At 38.7% G+C, this 16,566-nt stretch overlaps 1 protein-coding gene across 12 annotated transcripts in view; it reads left to right on the forward strand.

Moving 5' to 3' along the window:
- ATXN2 (ataxin 2) overlaps positions 1-16,566 on the forward strand; it is a 70,226-nt gene that overhangs the window by 38,799 nt on the left and 14,861 nt on the right. For 7 of the 12 annotated variants that reach the window (XM_032800653.2, XM_032800656.2, XM_075060122.1 and 4 more), the window contains 7 exons: positions 1,224-1,531; positions 2,102-2,165; positions 3,578-3,730; positions 7,537-7,603; positions 9,276-9,460; positions 10,126-10,258; positions 14,703-14,756. In XM_032800653.2, coding sequence (XP_032656544.1) covers positions 1,224-1,531; positions 2,102-2,165; positions 3,578-3,730; positions 7,537-7,603; positions 9,276-9,460; positions 10,126-10,258; positions 14,703-14,756 — 964 coding nt within the window. The remainder of the gene's footprint in view (positions 1-1,223; positions 1,532-2,101; positions 2,166-3,577; positions 3,731-7,536; positions 7,604-9,275; positions 9,461-10,125; positions 10,259-14,702; positions 14,757-16,566) is intronic. The other 5 variants (XM_032800649.2, XM_075060123.1, XM_032800651.2 and 2 more) reach the window with 3 other exon arrangements.

Consider the following 16,566-nt stretch of genomic DNA (forward strand, 5'->3'; position numbering starts at 1 on the left):
ACCTAAGTAAACAAAGTGTCCCGGCGTGCCAGCTGCTTACCCTGATGGGCTGGGACAGCAACTGGTGTGGAATTGTTTTGGGGGTAGAAGCTTGGAGTCAAGGGAGTAACCCCTGTGACCACCCCCACGTGACCCCACCCCTAGCCCGGGACCCCCACACTCTCTCCATCCCATCCCTTCCCACCTTATCTGGGGAGGGGCCAGGGGAGGATGTCTGTGACCTGACTGGAACTGCTCTGGCAGACCGGGCGGCGTGGCCACAGCCTGCTCTACGGGCCAGACCGGGTAGTGCGGCTGCAGCATGTTCCAGCGGGCTGGGCCGGGCAACATGGCCACAGCATGCTCTCGGGGGTGGGGCCGAGCGGCACGGCTGCAGCCTGCCAGCCCTGGAGTGGTAGCTGCTTTGGAGGCTGGTGGGAGAGCAGCATGGCCAGAAGTGGAGAGACTCTGGCCCTGCCTCTTCCCTTCTGTCTCTGCTAGCTGTGCTGCTGCTTCTTGCTCCCTGTCTTAGGGGGAGGGACTGTATCCCACCTCTCCCTCTCTATACCCGTTCATAAGCCGACCTCTTTCTCTGGTGCTTCTTTTTTTTACTAAAAAAATTCAGCTTATGAATGAATATATACGGTAATTTAGATACTGTCTATTGGAACACTAGTTGGAACCCTTTTGTGTCACTGTAAATAGCTAGAGCACGTGGGGCACATATATTAACTGTGTTGTAGCTATGTTGCACATCTTCCCTCCCAGAGAACCTCTAAATCCCAAAAGCAGCTATGCCATAATATATCTAATAGTTTACCTAACTTAGAATATTTAATTGAACCTTTTAGCTGTCTAGGGGCAAACATGGCTTCTTAAATTGCTCTCTCATCATTAAGTGTTACTGTTACATTGTATTGAATAGTGTCTAGTACTTCTTAGGTGTTGCTGTGATTTGTACCTTCATTAGAAAATGAAAAGGAAGCCTCTTCAATCCCATCAAATTCATTCTTTCATCTAAGCCTCCTTAAGTTTATAGACCCATCATGTGTGCGCTTATTTCTGTTTTTAGTGATGAAACCTGCATTTTCCATTAAAATAATTTCAGGCTCCCGCAGCTGAACAGTTTATGGAAATTTTCCTTTTTGATTGCATAAGTATTGTTAGTAGTAATTCATGTGTTTTTTCTGCATTCCTGCATAGGGATGATATTTATCGAAAATGTTAACTATTGGTGCTTTCAGTTACAGCCAAGTTCCACCCCAGAGACTGTGGATCAACTGCTAAACAAAAATCGAGAAGGTGAAAAATCCAGAGATGTGATTAAAGAGAAAACAGAATCAAACTCTAAAGAATCTGTCGTTGAAACCAGTAGTAATGCGAACTCTAACAGTGGCAGTAGCAAATCAAATAGTCCCAGTATTTCTCCATCAACTAGTAGTAGCTCTGAGCAGAAGCGAGGGCCAGAGGTAACTTCTCAGGGTGTACAGACATCTGGACCTGGAAGTAAACAAGATAAAGAGGAGAAAGAAGAGAAGAAAGATACCTCTGAGTAAGTAATGGTGTTCTTAATAAGCAAATCAGGTGTCTTCTGTTTTTAGAATCCCCTGCAAAGGGGAGAGCTACTGTTTGAAAAAATTAATTCTTAGTATTTATATAGGACTTTACATTAATGAATTAATCTTCACAACACCTCTGAGTTAGGTGGATAAATTTCTGTTTTTTACAAATGGAGAAACTGAGGTAGGAGTTAAATGACTTGCCCAAAGCCATGCTGCAGGTTGGTGGCCGAGCTAGAACTCTGATCCTCCTGATACCTAATCCTGCACTCATTTGTCTAAACGCTGTCCCTTTGTCAGTCAGACTAAGCACCATCAAAAATGGGCTTTGTAGAAATAAATGTAGTAGATTACTTTTTCCTTTTTCTTTCCATACAGTGTGATTAGCTGTGTGTCCCTTAGTTTCCCGTAAGTCTTCTCAGTCATAAACCTAATCCAACAATATTTTTATGTTGTGATGGGATTTTAATAACTCTAACAGTTGAACTGTGGAAGACTTCAGGGGAAATGTTTGTGAAGGAATATCTCTGAACTTTAAATCCTTTGTGTGTTTTTGTGTGTAGGCAAGTTAGGAAATCAACACTTAATCCCAATGCAAAGGAGTTCAACCCTCGATCTTTTGCTCAAGTAAGTTGATAGTTGTACTAAGCGATACTGCATGCGGTGACATACAACCTCTCAAGTAATTGCACGGTAATATTGTTTTTCTTTGTACATTTGGGTCAAGTACGCAGTATTCTGCTAGTTGAGTCTGAGGGCTGGTCTACACTCTGAATTTACATTGATATAGCTACGTTTTTCAGGGCTATAAAAAATCCACACACCTGAGAGATGTAGCTGTGCTAACCCAACCCCTGGTGTAGAAGAGAGTGCTACTGACTCTCAGGGAGGTACATTACCTACACCAATGGGAGAGCCCCTCCCATTGGTGTAAGTAGTGTCTACATTGAAGTGCTAAAGCAGTGCTGCTCTAGCATTTGAAGTGTAGACATACCCTTTGTGTCTCTGACCAATTCTCCTTCATAATTTAACAGTGTGCCAGATTAATTCTCAAGGTTTTTAAGAACAGCAGTTTGGTACATCAAACCATAACACATTTTGAAAGGGGTTCACTATATTTCAGTAAACAACAGACTACACCAAATGTGTAGCCTTTTTTATTAAATAAAATAGTACATCTTAAATACCTGGTCTGAGTGACCATTTGGGAGGCCAGATTATATTTATTTCCTTCAGATCTTCACCATGTATCCTGTCATCCCCTCCCTCACCCATTGTCGAAACTGGTTCTTAATTACATTCTTCTGAACTCTAATGACCGTATTTAACTTAATGGAACTTATTCACAGATGGTCACAAGCCCTCTAGGAAGACTTTCAAGATTTTGGTCTTGACTGACAACAATATTCTACCTGGAGCTGTTGCCAGGTGGTCCAAAGCCAGTCCACGTTTCCCTTGAAAAGTTTCCTTCTCCTAGTGAGGAAACAGCAGCTGTGAATGTTACATCCAGCCTACCAGAAGGAGGGTCTGCGGCATCTTTGAAAACTGATGCTGCTAGGAACTGTGGAGCCATGAGGTGCTCTTAGCCCTTGCCTCCCTCCCTCCCTNATAAACTTTTCTTTTCTCTTTTTAACTTCACCATGCAATCAGGTTCCGCCATGGAGGGCCTGGCCTTTTTAGCGGGGCCCTTACCCTTCTTCCCACCCCAACCCCTCCGCAGTGTGCCATTTCTGTAGTGCTCTCCTCTGTTCAAGGAGCAAGCCTTTCTGCTTTGAAGTACTTGGAGTGAGAAAACACTAACTCTAGGACTAGCCTTCAGAGTCTTAAAATCTTGATAAACTTTTCTTTTCTCTTTTTAACTTCACCATGCAATCAGGTGAAAAGAATTTACGTTTTAAATGCCTGTCTTTAAAGTACAACCTGTTTCATTCCTATCTGACTGCCATGAGCAAACTCTGGGCATAGGTAAAACTGTCATACGTGGTATACATGAGTGAACTGTGCACTGACTCAGAGTGAACTGTTTCATTTATTTGTAGCCCAAGCCTTCTACTACACCAACCTCACCTCGTCCACAAGCTCAGCCTAGCCCTTCTATGGTGGGTCATCAACAGCCAACTCCTGTGTATACTCAGCCTGTTTGTTTTGCACCAAATATGATGTACCCAGTTCCAGTGAGCCCAGGCGTGCAGGTAAAATAGATTTGTCTAACAGCTTAATTTAAATATAATAATCTTGGCACATTTAAGATGATGATTAATAGGAGGTGGGACTTAAAATCAGAAGTAAGCTGTTAGTGCCCTGTTGTGCCAGTGCTGTACAGGGATAGATGTGGTCTGTCATCAATATTTACACCATTATTCAGATGTATGTTTAATATTTATGTAAGCAACTAAAAAATGGAAAACTTCCTCAATTGCCTTTCAGCGTAACTGATACGTCGCTTGATTTCTTACAGATGTTAGTGCAGAAGTGGGTTTTGAAGGGACTTCAGTTCATATATACAGGCCTACCCTCATGCTGTCATTTGCCCAAATACTAGTGAAGATAGCGCTGAGTTTTGTGCCTCAGGCTACCAAATACATAGTGGCCTAGCACTCTAAATTTCAGCCTCTGTCATTATAGAGGCTACATTCTATACGATAGAAAGCTTGAAGTGCAGCATTTGGCTGTAAATCCGATCCATGAACTTTCTATTGTAGACGTTCAGAGTAGCACATGCAATCACTACTAGCCTCAAGAGTGGATTATTGGAAATTTGTAAGAGCAGGTTAGACAAACACCTGTCATGGATGGTCTATATAATATTTAGTCCTGCCATGAGTGCAGGGGACTGGACTAGATGACCTCTCGAGGTCCCTTCCAGTCCTACAATTCTGTGATTTCTACCGTGTGGTCTGTAGATGTTTGGACATGCAAACTTAATAATAGTAGTTAAGCTAGAATGCTATGTATTGAGTAATTGGAAACTTGAGCGGTGCTTACAAGCCTAAAACATTTATTAATCTTCTGGTCCCTTGCCAAAATTTAGTGGATTTAGTCACAATATAAAGACTCAACTAATAGTCTTTCCAATAAAATAGTTTTTGGGGAGAATGAGAGAGAAAAAAGGATTACTGCAGTAATGTTGAAGCGATCCTTCTGAAATGTTAAACAAAGGGTGCCTATACTGTATCTGGTAGCTTCCCAAATGCAAGTTAGATCCCACTGTTTTGAATCTACACAAATTCCTGGCTGACAAATAGCCTGTAGTAGGTACGACTGTGAACTTTTCAAATATTGATACCATGAAACTCTAGTCTAGGACAAAAAACCATCAAACATGCAAATTGCAGTAGCACATTTTCTCTTAGCATAGCTGCTCATCCTCATGTAACTAGAATGTGATAGGGTTATTTTTGGTAACTACTAAATAATATACACTGTTACCCTTCGAATGGTAATAGCTTTTCAGTGATGTCACATAAAAGAAAATTAAAATGCAAATATAGCAGCATAAAGTTTTAAATTCAAATTAATTATGCAATAGCTTTTCAACTAGTCTTTAAGATCTCTTTTACTGGGACTCAAGTGAGGTACAACATTCTAATCACTAAAACAATGTTCTACTGTGTCATCTTAAAATTAAATGTACTTCACTCCTCCTTTTCTGTGTCCTTTTTTTCTTTTTTGTATCAGTTGCCTACATAGTGTCTGCAGTGATTTATTGTTTAAGTATGCAAATATAAAACCTAAAATTCACAGGTAATAAATAAATAGTCTCTCAGACAAATCCTAAATAATTAATCTCAGGAAAAATAGTTACTTGTACAGTTTAAAAAAGGCTCCAAATAGTCATTGGAAGCCTTTCTAAATCTAGTAACTTCATAGTTCAGCCTAGTAGCTTCTTTAATACTCATTCTGCATAAGCTAAAATTGCAGTTGTAGTCTACAGTGACCGAGGAAAGGGCAGTGAGAGGTTTCATGGACAAAGCCTTCTAACTTGAGTGCTGAAAGTTAGGTACCTATTGTAAAGCACTGTGGGCAGGGATGGTGTATTGTTTCCCATATGCCTGGAAACACGTGCCTGATTGGGGGATATGGTCTCTGCTGCATTACAAGTCATATTGTTTGAAGTGTTGTTGTAGTAATGTTGATCCCAGGGTATATGAGAGACAGAGTGGATGAGAAGTTCTTTGGAGCTGGAAAACTTGTCTCTTACCAACAGAAGTTGGTCCAATAAAAGATACTACCTCACCCAACTTTTCTGTCTTTTAAATCACATGTAGGCATTCAAGTGAGATTCTGCAGGGATCGGTACTAGGCCTGGGCCTGGTGCTATCCCAGATCATTAATAAAAATATTGGAGTAAATATAAAATCTGTGCTGATGATAAAACTTGCATACAGCACAGATTGGCAGAGTGGTAAATGAGGAATGAGTCCAGGGCACATATGATGCAATTTGGACTGATTGATAAGATGGGCCCATGTAGACAACACATTTTAATACAGCCAAATGCATGGTCATACATCTCGGAACAAAGAATGCAGGCCCTACTTGCAGAATAGGGGACTCTATCCTGGAAAGCTGTGACTCTGAAAAGGACTTAGTTGCTTGCCCATTATGACCTCTGAACATGAGCTCCCAGTGTGATGATGTGGCAAAAAGGGCTAATATGATCCTTAATATGTTAAAAATTAGCAAGGATACAGAAAAGAGCCACACAAACTTTTTGAGTGATGGAGAAAATGCTTTTACAGTGAGAAACTTAGAGCACAATTTGTTAAGCTTTTTTAAAAAAAAAATTGAGAAGTGATTTGATTATAATGTATAAGAATCTCCATAAGGAGACAGTAACAGGTACTGAATGGCTCTTCAGTCTATCAGAGAAAGGTAGAGCAAGAGCTAATGGTTGGAAGCTAAAGCCGGACAAATTGAAATTAAAAATAAGGCAGACATTTTTAATCATTGGAACGAACTACCAACAAAGTGATGGATTCTCCATCTCTTTGATATTTCCAAATCAAAAGTGGTAGATGCCTTTCTGGAAGAGATACTTTAGCTACATGCAGATTAGTGGGCTTAATGCAGAGGGTGGCTATGTGAAATTCTCTGGCCTTTGTTACATAGAAGATTAGACTAGATGATCTAATGGTCTCTTCTGTCCTTAAAATTTATACATTTAAGCAGCTGGTAAAACAATTGGTTTTCAAAGGTGTAAAATACCACCCACTTACACTAAAAGAAGTTCTGAAAAACCAGGCAACCCTTGGGTGCCTAAAGTTAGGCTCCTAGACTTCAAAACTTGGGCCTATATTGTGTGTCCTGCAAACTCAACCTGGAATAAGAATCCAGCTTCATTTCCATTCTGGCTCATGCCTCATCACCATTGCTAAACCACCTCAGACATATAACAGTGCAGAATCTGATTCTGTATATGAAATTGTTGCAACTTGAGTCATCAAAGAGACCGAATAGGATCCAGCTCACTCTTCAGCACCTATGTTGGCTCTGCTGTAGTAACAAGTAAAAGACAGTGAGAAAAATAAGCATGTACTAAAATCAGCAGATGTTACCCTGGATACATGCAGGGACTAGTTCTGAGTAAGAAGGTGCTATTTATAAGTCATGCTTGGCATCTTCATACTCTTCTGTGTTGGGTAGGTGAGTGTAGTATAGATAGCAGTGATCACCTAGTCGTCTCCTAAGAAGTTTATAAATAGAGCTGGAAAACTAGGGTACGCTAGCTTTTATTTCAGGGTTAATATCGCAGCGGGGACCTACATAGTAGGGAAGCACTGTCTCCTTCCCAGGCTGTTAATGTAATCATTTGTCTTATCCCATTATGGGAATAAAAACTGTACAATTGGTCTTAGGAAAAAACTAAGAACATTTCTAATTTCAGAGTGGTTATGAACAGTTTTGTTAGATTCAGGAGTGAAAATTCTAAAGCTCATATATTTAAAAACATGTCCAAAAACATACCATAACTTCACTGAGTTCTCTTTTGTTTCAGCCTTTGTATCCTATTCCCATGACTCCCATGCCAGTGAACCAAGCCAAGACCTATAGAGCAGGTAAAGGTGAGAATAATACTGCCTGTTTGGTTTTAGACGGCATATAGCATGAATAGAGTAACAGACATGCACATTTTTATCCAGTTCATGTTAATTTATGTATTTTAAATTGGTACAAATACATGAAAATCACAATGCAAAAGATAAATACATTGCTTTTATCTTTGTAAAAAAGAAAATGCTGTAAGATTGATTACTGGAGAATTGCTTGTCTTTGAATTCAGTACAGGAAAATCAAATTTAGAAATATTTACAAATATTTTGAATTCTTTAATAGCTGACTCTTTCCTAAATGTTGTTGATGTTGTTAAAGAGGGATTCTTTCTAGCAATTTGCTGCAGAGCATTGAGCTACACCTTAGTAGAATATTTTCTGTATATGGTACTCTTTCCACTAAGTTCTACACTGCCCTGGTGGAAAAGGTTTATTTTCTTCCCTCCTTATTCTACTGGAAAACTATTTAAAATGGTTTGCTGCTAGTCCTTGTATCTCACTGTCCCTTTTCATCCCTCTTACACCGAAATAACGGAGGTGATTTAACATAATACTTTTATGGCTAGATACTGTTCTCCAATGAGTGAAAGCTGTTGCTAGATAAACTGGAAACTGGTGTGCATGTATGGCTAAGTGCATTATCTGCATTTTTTAATGCACATAAAGTGAAAGGAAGGCAGGAACTGTCTGTCTTGTTATAGCTATGTTTTAGATAATACTCTAATTCTACAATGTTGACAACTCTTGGAAATTTGGGGGTGCTCTTAAAGTTCCGGCTCCTGGAGGCAGTTGATCACGTGAGCATCTCTGCTTTAATTAAAAAAAATCAAGTTTATTGCCCTAATGATTGTGGAGAAAAGCCTGAAAATGAAACAAACAAACAAAACCCCAGAAGCTAAATCAAAACCCAAAATATGTTTTGTTTATTAAGTATGATTTCTGACCACTTGGGGTTGGTAATACTGATTTTTACCAAATGTATATTTAAGAGTTTTTTTTTAGTCAACCATGCTCCTATTTCTGAGAGATCCAAGGCTATGTAGAATATGTTAATGTTCAAGCTCTTAAAGTGCATATTGAGACTAGATGCAGTCTCTGCTTGCCGCAGTCAAGACTTCTTTGCAGTGCTAGGTAAGAGTTTAGCTCCACTAAGGAAAAATTGGGCACATGCCTTCACTAAGGTTCGGTGGCCACTAGTGTAGCCATTTTCTTTCCTGCTCTTGGTTGACAGATGAGGTGGTCGCTTGATAATATGCAAGTGTTTTCTTGTATGTGTTAGGAGTTACTTTCCTCTATAAAACAGTTCTTCTGTTCTGAACAGCTTCCTTTGGAATCCCTTTGGTAGCAATTTCAGTTTTGTGAACATGGGGGCATTCACATTTCTCTTCAACAACCAGGTTCATATAGAGCTGCTAGTATTTAAATCCCCTGCACGGAAAGCTCCATTTTGTGCTGATGAAGCTACCTTTTTGCATTTAGAAAGATTTTTAAATTAATTTACAAACTCAGCTTATCATCTTTCCTCTTCAGAATCATACCCATGTAACGTACTTCTACAGACCATGGTTAAAGTTGATAGCGAGGATATTCTAGTTAAGCACAGTAATTTTAATTTAAAACTTTCAGGAAAGACCTGGATACTTTAGATCCTCCTTCCTAATGTGAAATATTCCTTGCTTTGTAGTACCAAATATGCCACAACAACGCCAAGACCAGCATCATCAGAGCACCATGATGCACCCTGCCTCAGCCGCAGGCCCCCCTATTGTAGCTACACCACCAGCCTATTCAACACAGTATGTTACCTATAGTCCTCAACAGTTCCCTAATCAGCCTCTTGTGCAGCACGTGCCACATTATCAGTCTCAGGTAAGACTCCTTTAGTGTGTGGTTTCCTCTTGCTGCATTCATATTGGAACAGATGTATAATTAAGACTTAATTCTGGAATTCTGTGTACTGTGTCTTCTGTTACATCATATAATTGCTACAATTAGTATTCAAATACTGCAGAAATATTGATACTTTGCACTTCACATCATAGCCCTCCACAAACATTAATCTCCACTTAATAGTAAATACAAATCTTATATACAGAATATCTGTACCTCATCATTAACTACATCCCATGGTGGAACATCTCTTTCAAATGATTAATTGGATGTAGATTTAAAAGATGCAGTTGCTAAAATAGTTGGTGTGATAAGATGGATGGGATATGGTATAGTTTAAAACTTATTTTGTTCAATTTAAAGAGACCCTTTGTCAACATAAGATCAGCAGAGTAGTTCCTTTTGTTAGTTTCCTTTTGTGGAAAGTGTTTCTCATTTTAAGTTTGCAGAATTATCTGGATAATGGTGACAGGTATATTTTGAAAAAATTCTTGTAGCTAGTGCAAAGCAAGCTGTAGCGTTTCAAATTATCATTAAGTGCCTTTAAGCATGCACTGTATGAGCTTGATTAAAGGGTGTATTTAACTTTTGTACAGACGTGTTTTTTAACTAATTGATTTGTCTTTTATTTTTATTGGACACAGCATCCTCATGTTTATAGCCCTGTAATACAGGGTAACACTAGAATGATGGCACCACCAACACATGCACAGCCTGGTTTAGTATCTTCTACAGCAACACAGTATGGTGCGCATGAGCAGACGCATGCTATGTATGGTAGGAAACATTTTGTGTTATTTGTAACTTTTTACGTTGTTACATTGTGCAGGGATGTATTTACTATCTCAAGCTTCAGCCATTGGCATCGCAGCAAAAGCTATAACCGTAGACACAGAATATGGTTCATAAAACTAATAAGCAAGGTATTGCAAACCTGAGTTATTTGATTAGAGTGAAAATAGATCCAGGTATGCTAGTTTTAATAAGGCACAAGTGTTGGAGATGACGTGCCAGCATGAGAGGCTGCTAAGGATACCAGCTTAAGCAAGTCTGTCACAGGCTTTTCTTGATGCTGTTAACACTACGTCCTTGACTGTTTCTTCATTATAACAAGGATTGTAGTGTTGTCACAAAACTGACTTCCATTTCAAAACTTGACTTCTAGTTCTCACAACATTAGCATGATAAAACCACTGCTTTAATAATGCTAGTAATGTACATTAACAGTATAAAAAAATTTGTCATCTGAGGAAAATATAATTTCTGTGTGGGCGAGCCTCCTTTTCTTGGCAAACCCAAGAATATAAGTCCTGTTCTGAACATTTCATGTATACGTGCTTGCTATATGATTTCAGTGACAAATAGAAGTCTCCAAAGTTGTCAGTCTGGCATTTTTCACTAGCACTAACCTCATTGAAATATTTAAGTTAAAACACAAAGTGAGATACCGGTTGAAAAATACAATGCAAAGAATCTCTAAAGCCACGTAAACCTGCACTAAAATAATATGTCGTCCAAAGGAAAAAATGGCTGCAAGAACTTGCCACTGAAGACTCTGTCCATGATCTTAAAGGGGGCTTAGGATTTGACAGAGATATCAAAACAGAAGGATCATCTCTTGAAAATATGATTATTCAACAGTTTTTGGCTGAGTATGATTGACCTAACAAAGTTTCTTCATCAAATAATGTTGACCTAGGGTCTGCTAAAGGATGTCATGTAACTTTAGACATCTTTGTACGTTTTTTTGTGACAAAGTTTTGCATTTTTCTCCTTATGGATGAATATGGTCTGTTATGAAAACTTGCAAGCCCAAAAATCTAAAGCTTAATGCAGAGTTAAGATTCTGCTAACAGAATCTATCATGTCTGTCTTGAAGTATCATACTGAAGTCCGATCTTTGCTCGTGTGTGTTAATTCAGGAAAAAAATGATGCAGATACAGACAACATGACAGTGTAAAGTTCTGATGCTGGATTTGGAGGAAAAGTATATTTCAGCTGAAATTTCATATGATATAGCTGAATTGAAAAGAAAGTAACTTGTAAAGTTTAAGTAATAGGTCTTTGTGCTCACTGGCCCATGTTGACATTTGTTAAAGTATTCTGCTCTTTCATGTCCATCTTTAGTTTTTTGAGACATTCATGTAAATGGAGCTTTTATTATGATTTTTATAGGATTACTGTCTTGATTGAGTGACTGTTTGAAGGCTTTTAGACTTCTTGGTGAAAAGGCAGTCCTCAAAAAATCCGATCTTAAATAAAACTAGATATGAAATAGTATCTGGAATTTGGTTGTTGATCGTAACTTTCCCGAGCAACTTTACCTTGTACATCATTCTTACCTGTCACAATTTGGCAGGTCTTTGAAATCATGGTACAGGAGCAAAACAGATATCTCAAATTATTTTTCTCTGATGTTCCAACATACCGTAGAACTCTAGTTTTTATATTGTTGGTTTTTCAGCTTCAATCCATTGTCGGTATATATTTCAGACAATCTAATGACACATGTTTTGGTGGTGTGACAAGAAACCTGAAAATGCTAGATTTTTCTGGTGGTGTGTCCTTCTACCTAAATCCAAGCTGCATTTCTCTTACAGAAGTTGGTCTTGCCAGAAGCTAGATGTTCTTCTGAACTCTTCTGGGTGGTTATCGGTTTGCTTTTCTGAACTGCTGACCCTCTTTCCTTTTTATATCTGAATGCTTGAAATTTTTGCCACAGAAATCTGCCTCAGCCCAGTCTGATGCCAGTGCTACATCATAGGTGGCTTGTTGGATGATAGCATGTTCTTACCATCTTCAGGCATATCATCTTTTGCCTGCCTTAACATAAATCAGCTAACCTGTATCTTTTAGCCTTCTGGGCTTGCCATCAGGTATTTAGTAGATGACTCCTAATGCTGTAGCTAAATATAGGATATTCTCAAATCAAATGTGGCATTTAGTTTGGTTACTTTTCCCACAAATAACGACCTTGTTTCTGGATAATAAAAATTCTGCTTCCATTTATCAATATGTGACTGTTTGCTTGAGTATCTATTTGTAGCATTTAATAGATGTGCAGCATGTGGAGTAAATTGCTATTGGGCAACTTGCTGGATGTATTAACAGTCACTTACACTAGGAGATGCTAGATATTTTAAGCTTCCCCCAGTCACTTTGGACTATACTGTAAGCAGGTAGCTAGAACAACTTGCATTAGAGTAGTTTTTTTTCTTCCACATTTTATTAATCTCAAGTGTATGCATAGCATCCATATAGTGAATACACCAACATATCCTGGAAATAAACTTTTGATTTGGGTATGTTACTTAATTCTTCAGGAATATTTAGTGATGAATAACTTCCATATGATTATGCCATTCCCACTTAGAAATAATTTCTAGAATAAATTTGCCCAAGTGAGTTCTCAGATTTATTTTCATTTACACCGTTGGATTTCCCATTGCTATTAAGATGAACTGTGTTAAGGTCCCCATGTCCTTGAAGCTAATGGGTGCTTTCTTTGTGATATCAAGTGCCTCCCTGTACGAATCACTCCCTTTTAATATCAGACTGTTGTTCTATCTGAGCACTTGTGTTGCAAAATGAAGAAGTCTGAAAGGGCAACTGCATGGGGGTGTGTGTGTTAATTGCTTTTAAAGCATTCTCCTAACATTTTTTTTTAATCAGTGAGTAAAATCTCTGAAAGTTTCACCTTCCTTATTAGTTTGAGGCAAGTAAATATCATGGCAAACAGTAGGCAGTGTTCAGTGAAGAGAATTAGATTTGCTGAAAGTTACATTTCTTCCTCCATGGCAGAGGAATCTGAATCCTGAAATGAATGTAACATTCTATACCTGTTAAATCTTTTGAATAGTAAAGGCTAGGATGATGCAGTTTTCAAGATCCCTTTTAGCTAATGCTGTGTAATTGATTGTTTCTGCTAGATGCCTACAATAACAGGCAATTCAGGAGATCCGATTGGTGTCTTTGTCACTGCTCTTGAGTGCCACAATTTTGTCATCGCTTCAGTTCCTGAAGTTGAATGTTCTTCAACAGATGGAAAGTAGCTAAACTATATGGGCACCATAAATTAGTGTTACTTCTAAACATATGATGGAGCAACACCCAGATCTGTGTTTTTTCTTAAAACATTCAAAGAATGTTAAACAATTTTCCTTCCTCTTGCTCCTACAAATAAACACTAAAACTGGACATCATTAACACAAAGACTCTGATATTCACTTGATCTGGCTCTAGGTTTGAAAGGTTGGCTCCTTTAAATCATATATAAATTCTTAGTGTGAAAAGTTTAAAACAGGCACTTAGCACTAAAACAAAGCAACAATATATGTATGATTGGCATGCCTACAGAACTAATTCGTTTAATGGTTCTAAAGAATAATGGCTTTCTGGTAGGTATGGGCTGTTTGTTATCTCCAGAATCCAGAGATGGGTAATCATGAGTTATCAAATTTTCTATTGACAATTCAAGCTGTGAGGACAAATATATTCCTGTAACAACTACCTCCCACTAGTTTATTGTTTGGATAAATTGTATGTTTTAGGTAATTGCTGTCCTCTGTAAAACTTCCCTTGTGTGTGTGAAAGACTTGTGTAAAACAAAATTTTGATTTTACACAGATACATTATTTATTCTTTTGCTGGTTCTTGGACCTCTCCCTCTCTCTTCTGCACATGTTTTATTGGTCTGGTGTTTTCTCTAACCTTTTATCTGTTTTTCTGTCCTAGCAATAAGTTCTAATATCCTAAATAGTTCAATGGTGGGTACGTTATAAATTTCAACGAGTCTTCAGGGATTAAGAGTGAACCATCTCCAAAGGTGTCTTTTGGAACTGTTAAGACCTCAGTGATACAGCTGAAAAAACAAAAGCCTAATTATTTGTTTACTTTATTGTAACTCTTTTAACTCTACCTCTGAGGTTATTGTTGGAGTGTAACAGAGGCTCAATATCTGTTCATCTTTATTTTTGTATTAAAGTAAGAAGTGGAGCCCTCAGTGTTACAGTTCAGAAGGAGAGCTTATTGGGGCTTACTTTATTTCAGCTTCACTCAGTTGTAAAATTAAGTAAAAATATCCAGCCCTATTAACTAAAGAAATAAAAATATCTTCATGAACGTACAATCTTCAGAAATAAATGAGTGTCAACCTTTCCAGAAGATTGGAAGTATATACATGGCAAGAGGCTAATTTATCTTTCTATTTCCCAAATTCAGCATGTCCCAAAATACCATACAGCAAGGAGACAGGTCCTTCTTTCTACTTTGCCAGTGAGTTGGGTTTTTTGTACTAATTTTGATTGTACAGAAAATAATTTTTAAAGAGTAGATGTTAAAGGAATAGACATGCCGAGGGAACATTTTTTCTTTGCACCAGGTCAAAATATAGAAAATGTAAGAGAACTCTTTTCAAGCAACAAAGTTGTTGAATGAATGAATTTACAGAGCACCAAAAGCTAAAGTACAATGTATGTGTGACTTGTCTATGGAATAGATTTGTGTAAATACATTTCTGTGTGACAAGTTGCGTTTCATTTTGTGTAACGAAGTCTTGCATCTAACTAGCCTCTACTGTATCTTGAACTGATGAAGACTTAAAGCTGCTGCTTCCTAGTCTACCACCAAAAAATAGGCATCACCCTCCTTAGAATTTCCAGGAACTCCATTCCTTCCCCATTCCTGCCCAAAATGAGATTTCCAGTTTTCTCAAGGTTGGTCAAATTCCTGAAGGGAAAAAACCCAGCACTTTACTAGCAATAAAACTCTATTTTGAGTCCTGTTGTGGGGAGAGCACCTTCTGCATCCCCGCATTAGTCATGGGAGAGATCACTCGAGAATTCTTATTCTGGGGCCTCTGAAGGAGCATGGCAAGCAGCATATCTTGTCGTTCCTGTAAAAGTGTAGCCTAGTCTCAGCCCTGTGTCCTTCATGGGATATGGTGGGGATGGGTTCCCGCTGGCCAAGTAAGCGCTACCAGTTACATTAACTGGTCCTTGTGCTTCAGCGTGCTGCCATCCACATGGTCCTGCAGCAATGTACTGAGTGGTGGAGTTTCTCTGCGCCCTCTTTCTCCAGTGTGTGAGAGCATGGCCAGATACAAGGTGGTTCTGTATACTTAATGGAAAGGGCTAGCAGTCATTGTGGTTAACTGATAAGCTGCATCAGCAGTCTCTAACTGCCAAATAAAGGTGCCAGATAGTCCAGGTACTGAACAAAGACATCAGAGCTTAAGCAGAGCGAGTTGAAGAGGAGAATATTGGACTCACAACTTAATTATATGTCAGATAGCCTCTGTGTTTCTCTCCTGGTAATAGATCCTAGTAACCATACACAGCGCATTCCAAAATGGAGTATGTTATATTCTCTTAGAAATAAATTACAATCTGCGGAGTGAGGTTACATTTCTATTTGAAGGCTTTACAAAACTTGGGGAAGAAGCTTCAGAAAGAAACCCATGGTGTACCTGGGTAGGGTCCCTAGTGGAATGGCCATAGAATAATCTCTGGTCAAAGGCACAAAATGAGCTCAAACTTGCTACAGGAATAAAGGGAAACAAGAAGACTTTTCATCTATACATTAGAAGAAGAGGAAGACCAAGGACAGAGTAGGCCCATTGCTCAGTGAGGAGGGAGAAACAGTAACAGGAAACTTGGAAATGGCAGAGATGCTTAATGATTCTTTGTTTCGGTCTTCACCAAGAAGTCTGAAGGAATCCCTAACATAGTGAATGCTAATGGGAAGACGGTAGGTTTAGAAGAGAAAATAAAAAAAGAACAAGTTAAAAATCTCTTGGAAAAGTTAGATGCCTGCAAGTCACCAGGGCCTGATGAGTATTCCAGGATGCATTTCAAGGAGCTAACAGAAGAGGTATCTGAGCCTCTAGCTATTATCTCTGGAAAATCATGGGAGACAGGAGAGATTCCAGAAGACTGGAAAAGGGCAAATATAGTGCCCATCCCCAAAAAGGGAAAGAAAAACAACCCAGAAAACTACAGACCAGTTAGTTTAACTTCTGTGCCAGGGAAGATAGTGGAGCAAGTAATTAAGGAAATTATCTGCAAACACTTGGAAGGTGGTAAGG

This window comes from Chelonoidis abingdonii, chromosome 22 (genome assembly GCF_003597395.2).
Source record: "Chelonoidis abingdonii isolate Lonesome George chromosome 22, CheloAbing_2.0, whole genome shotgun sequence".
NCBI classification, from domain to species: Eukaryota; Metazoa; Chordata; order Testudines; family Testudinidae; genus Chelonoidis; species Chelonoidis abingdonii.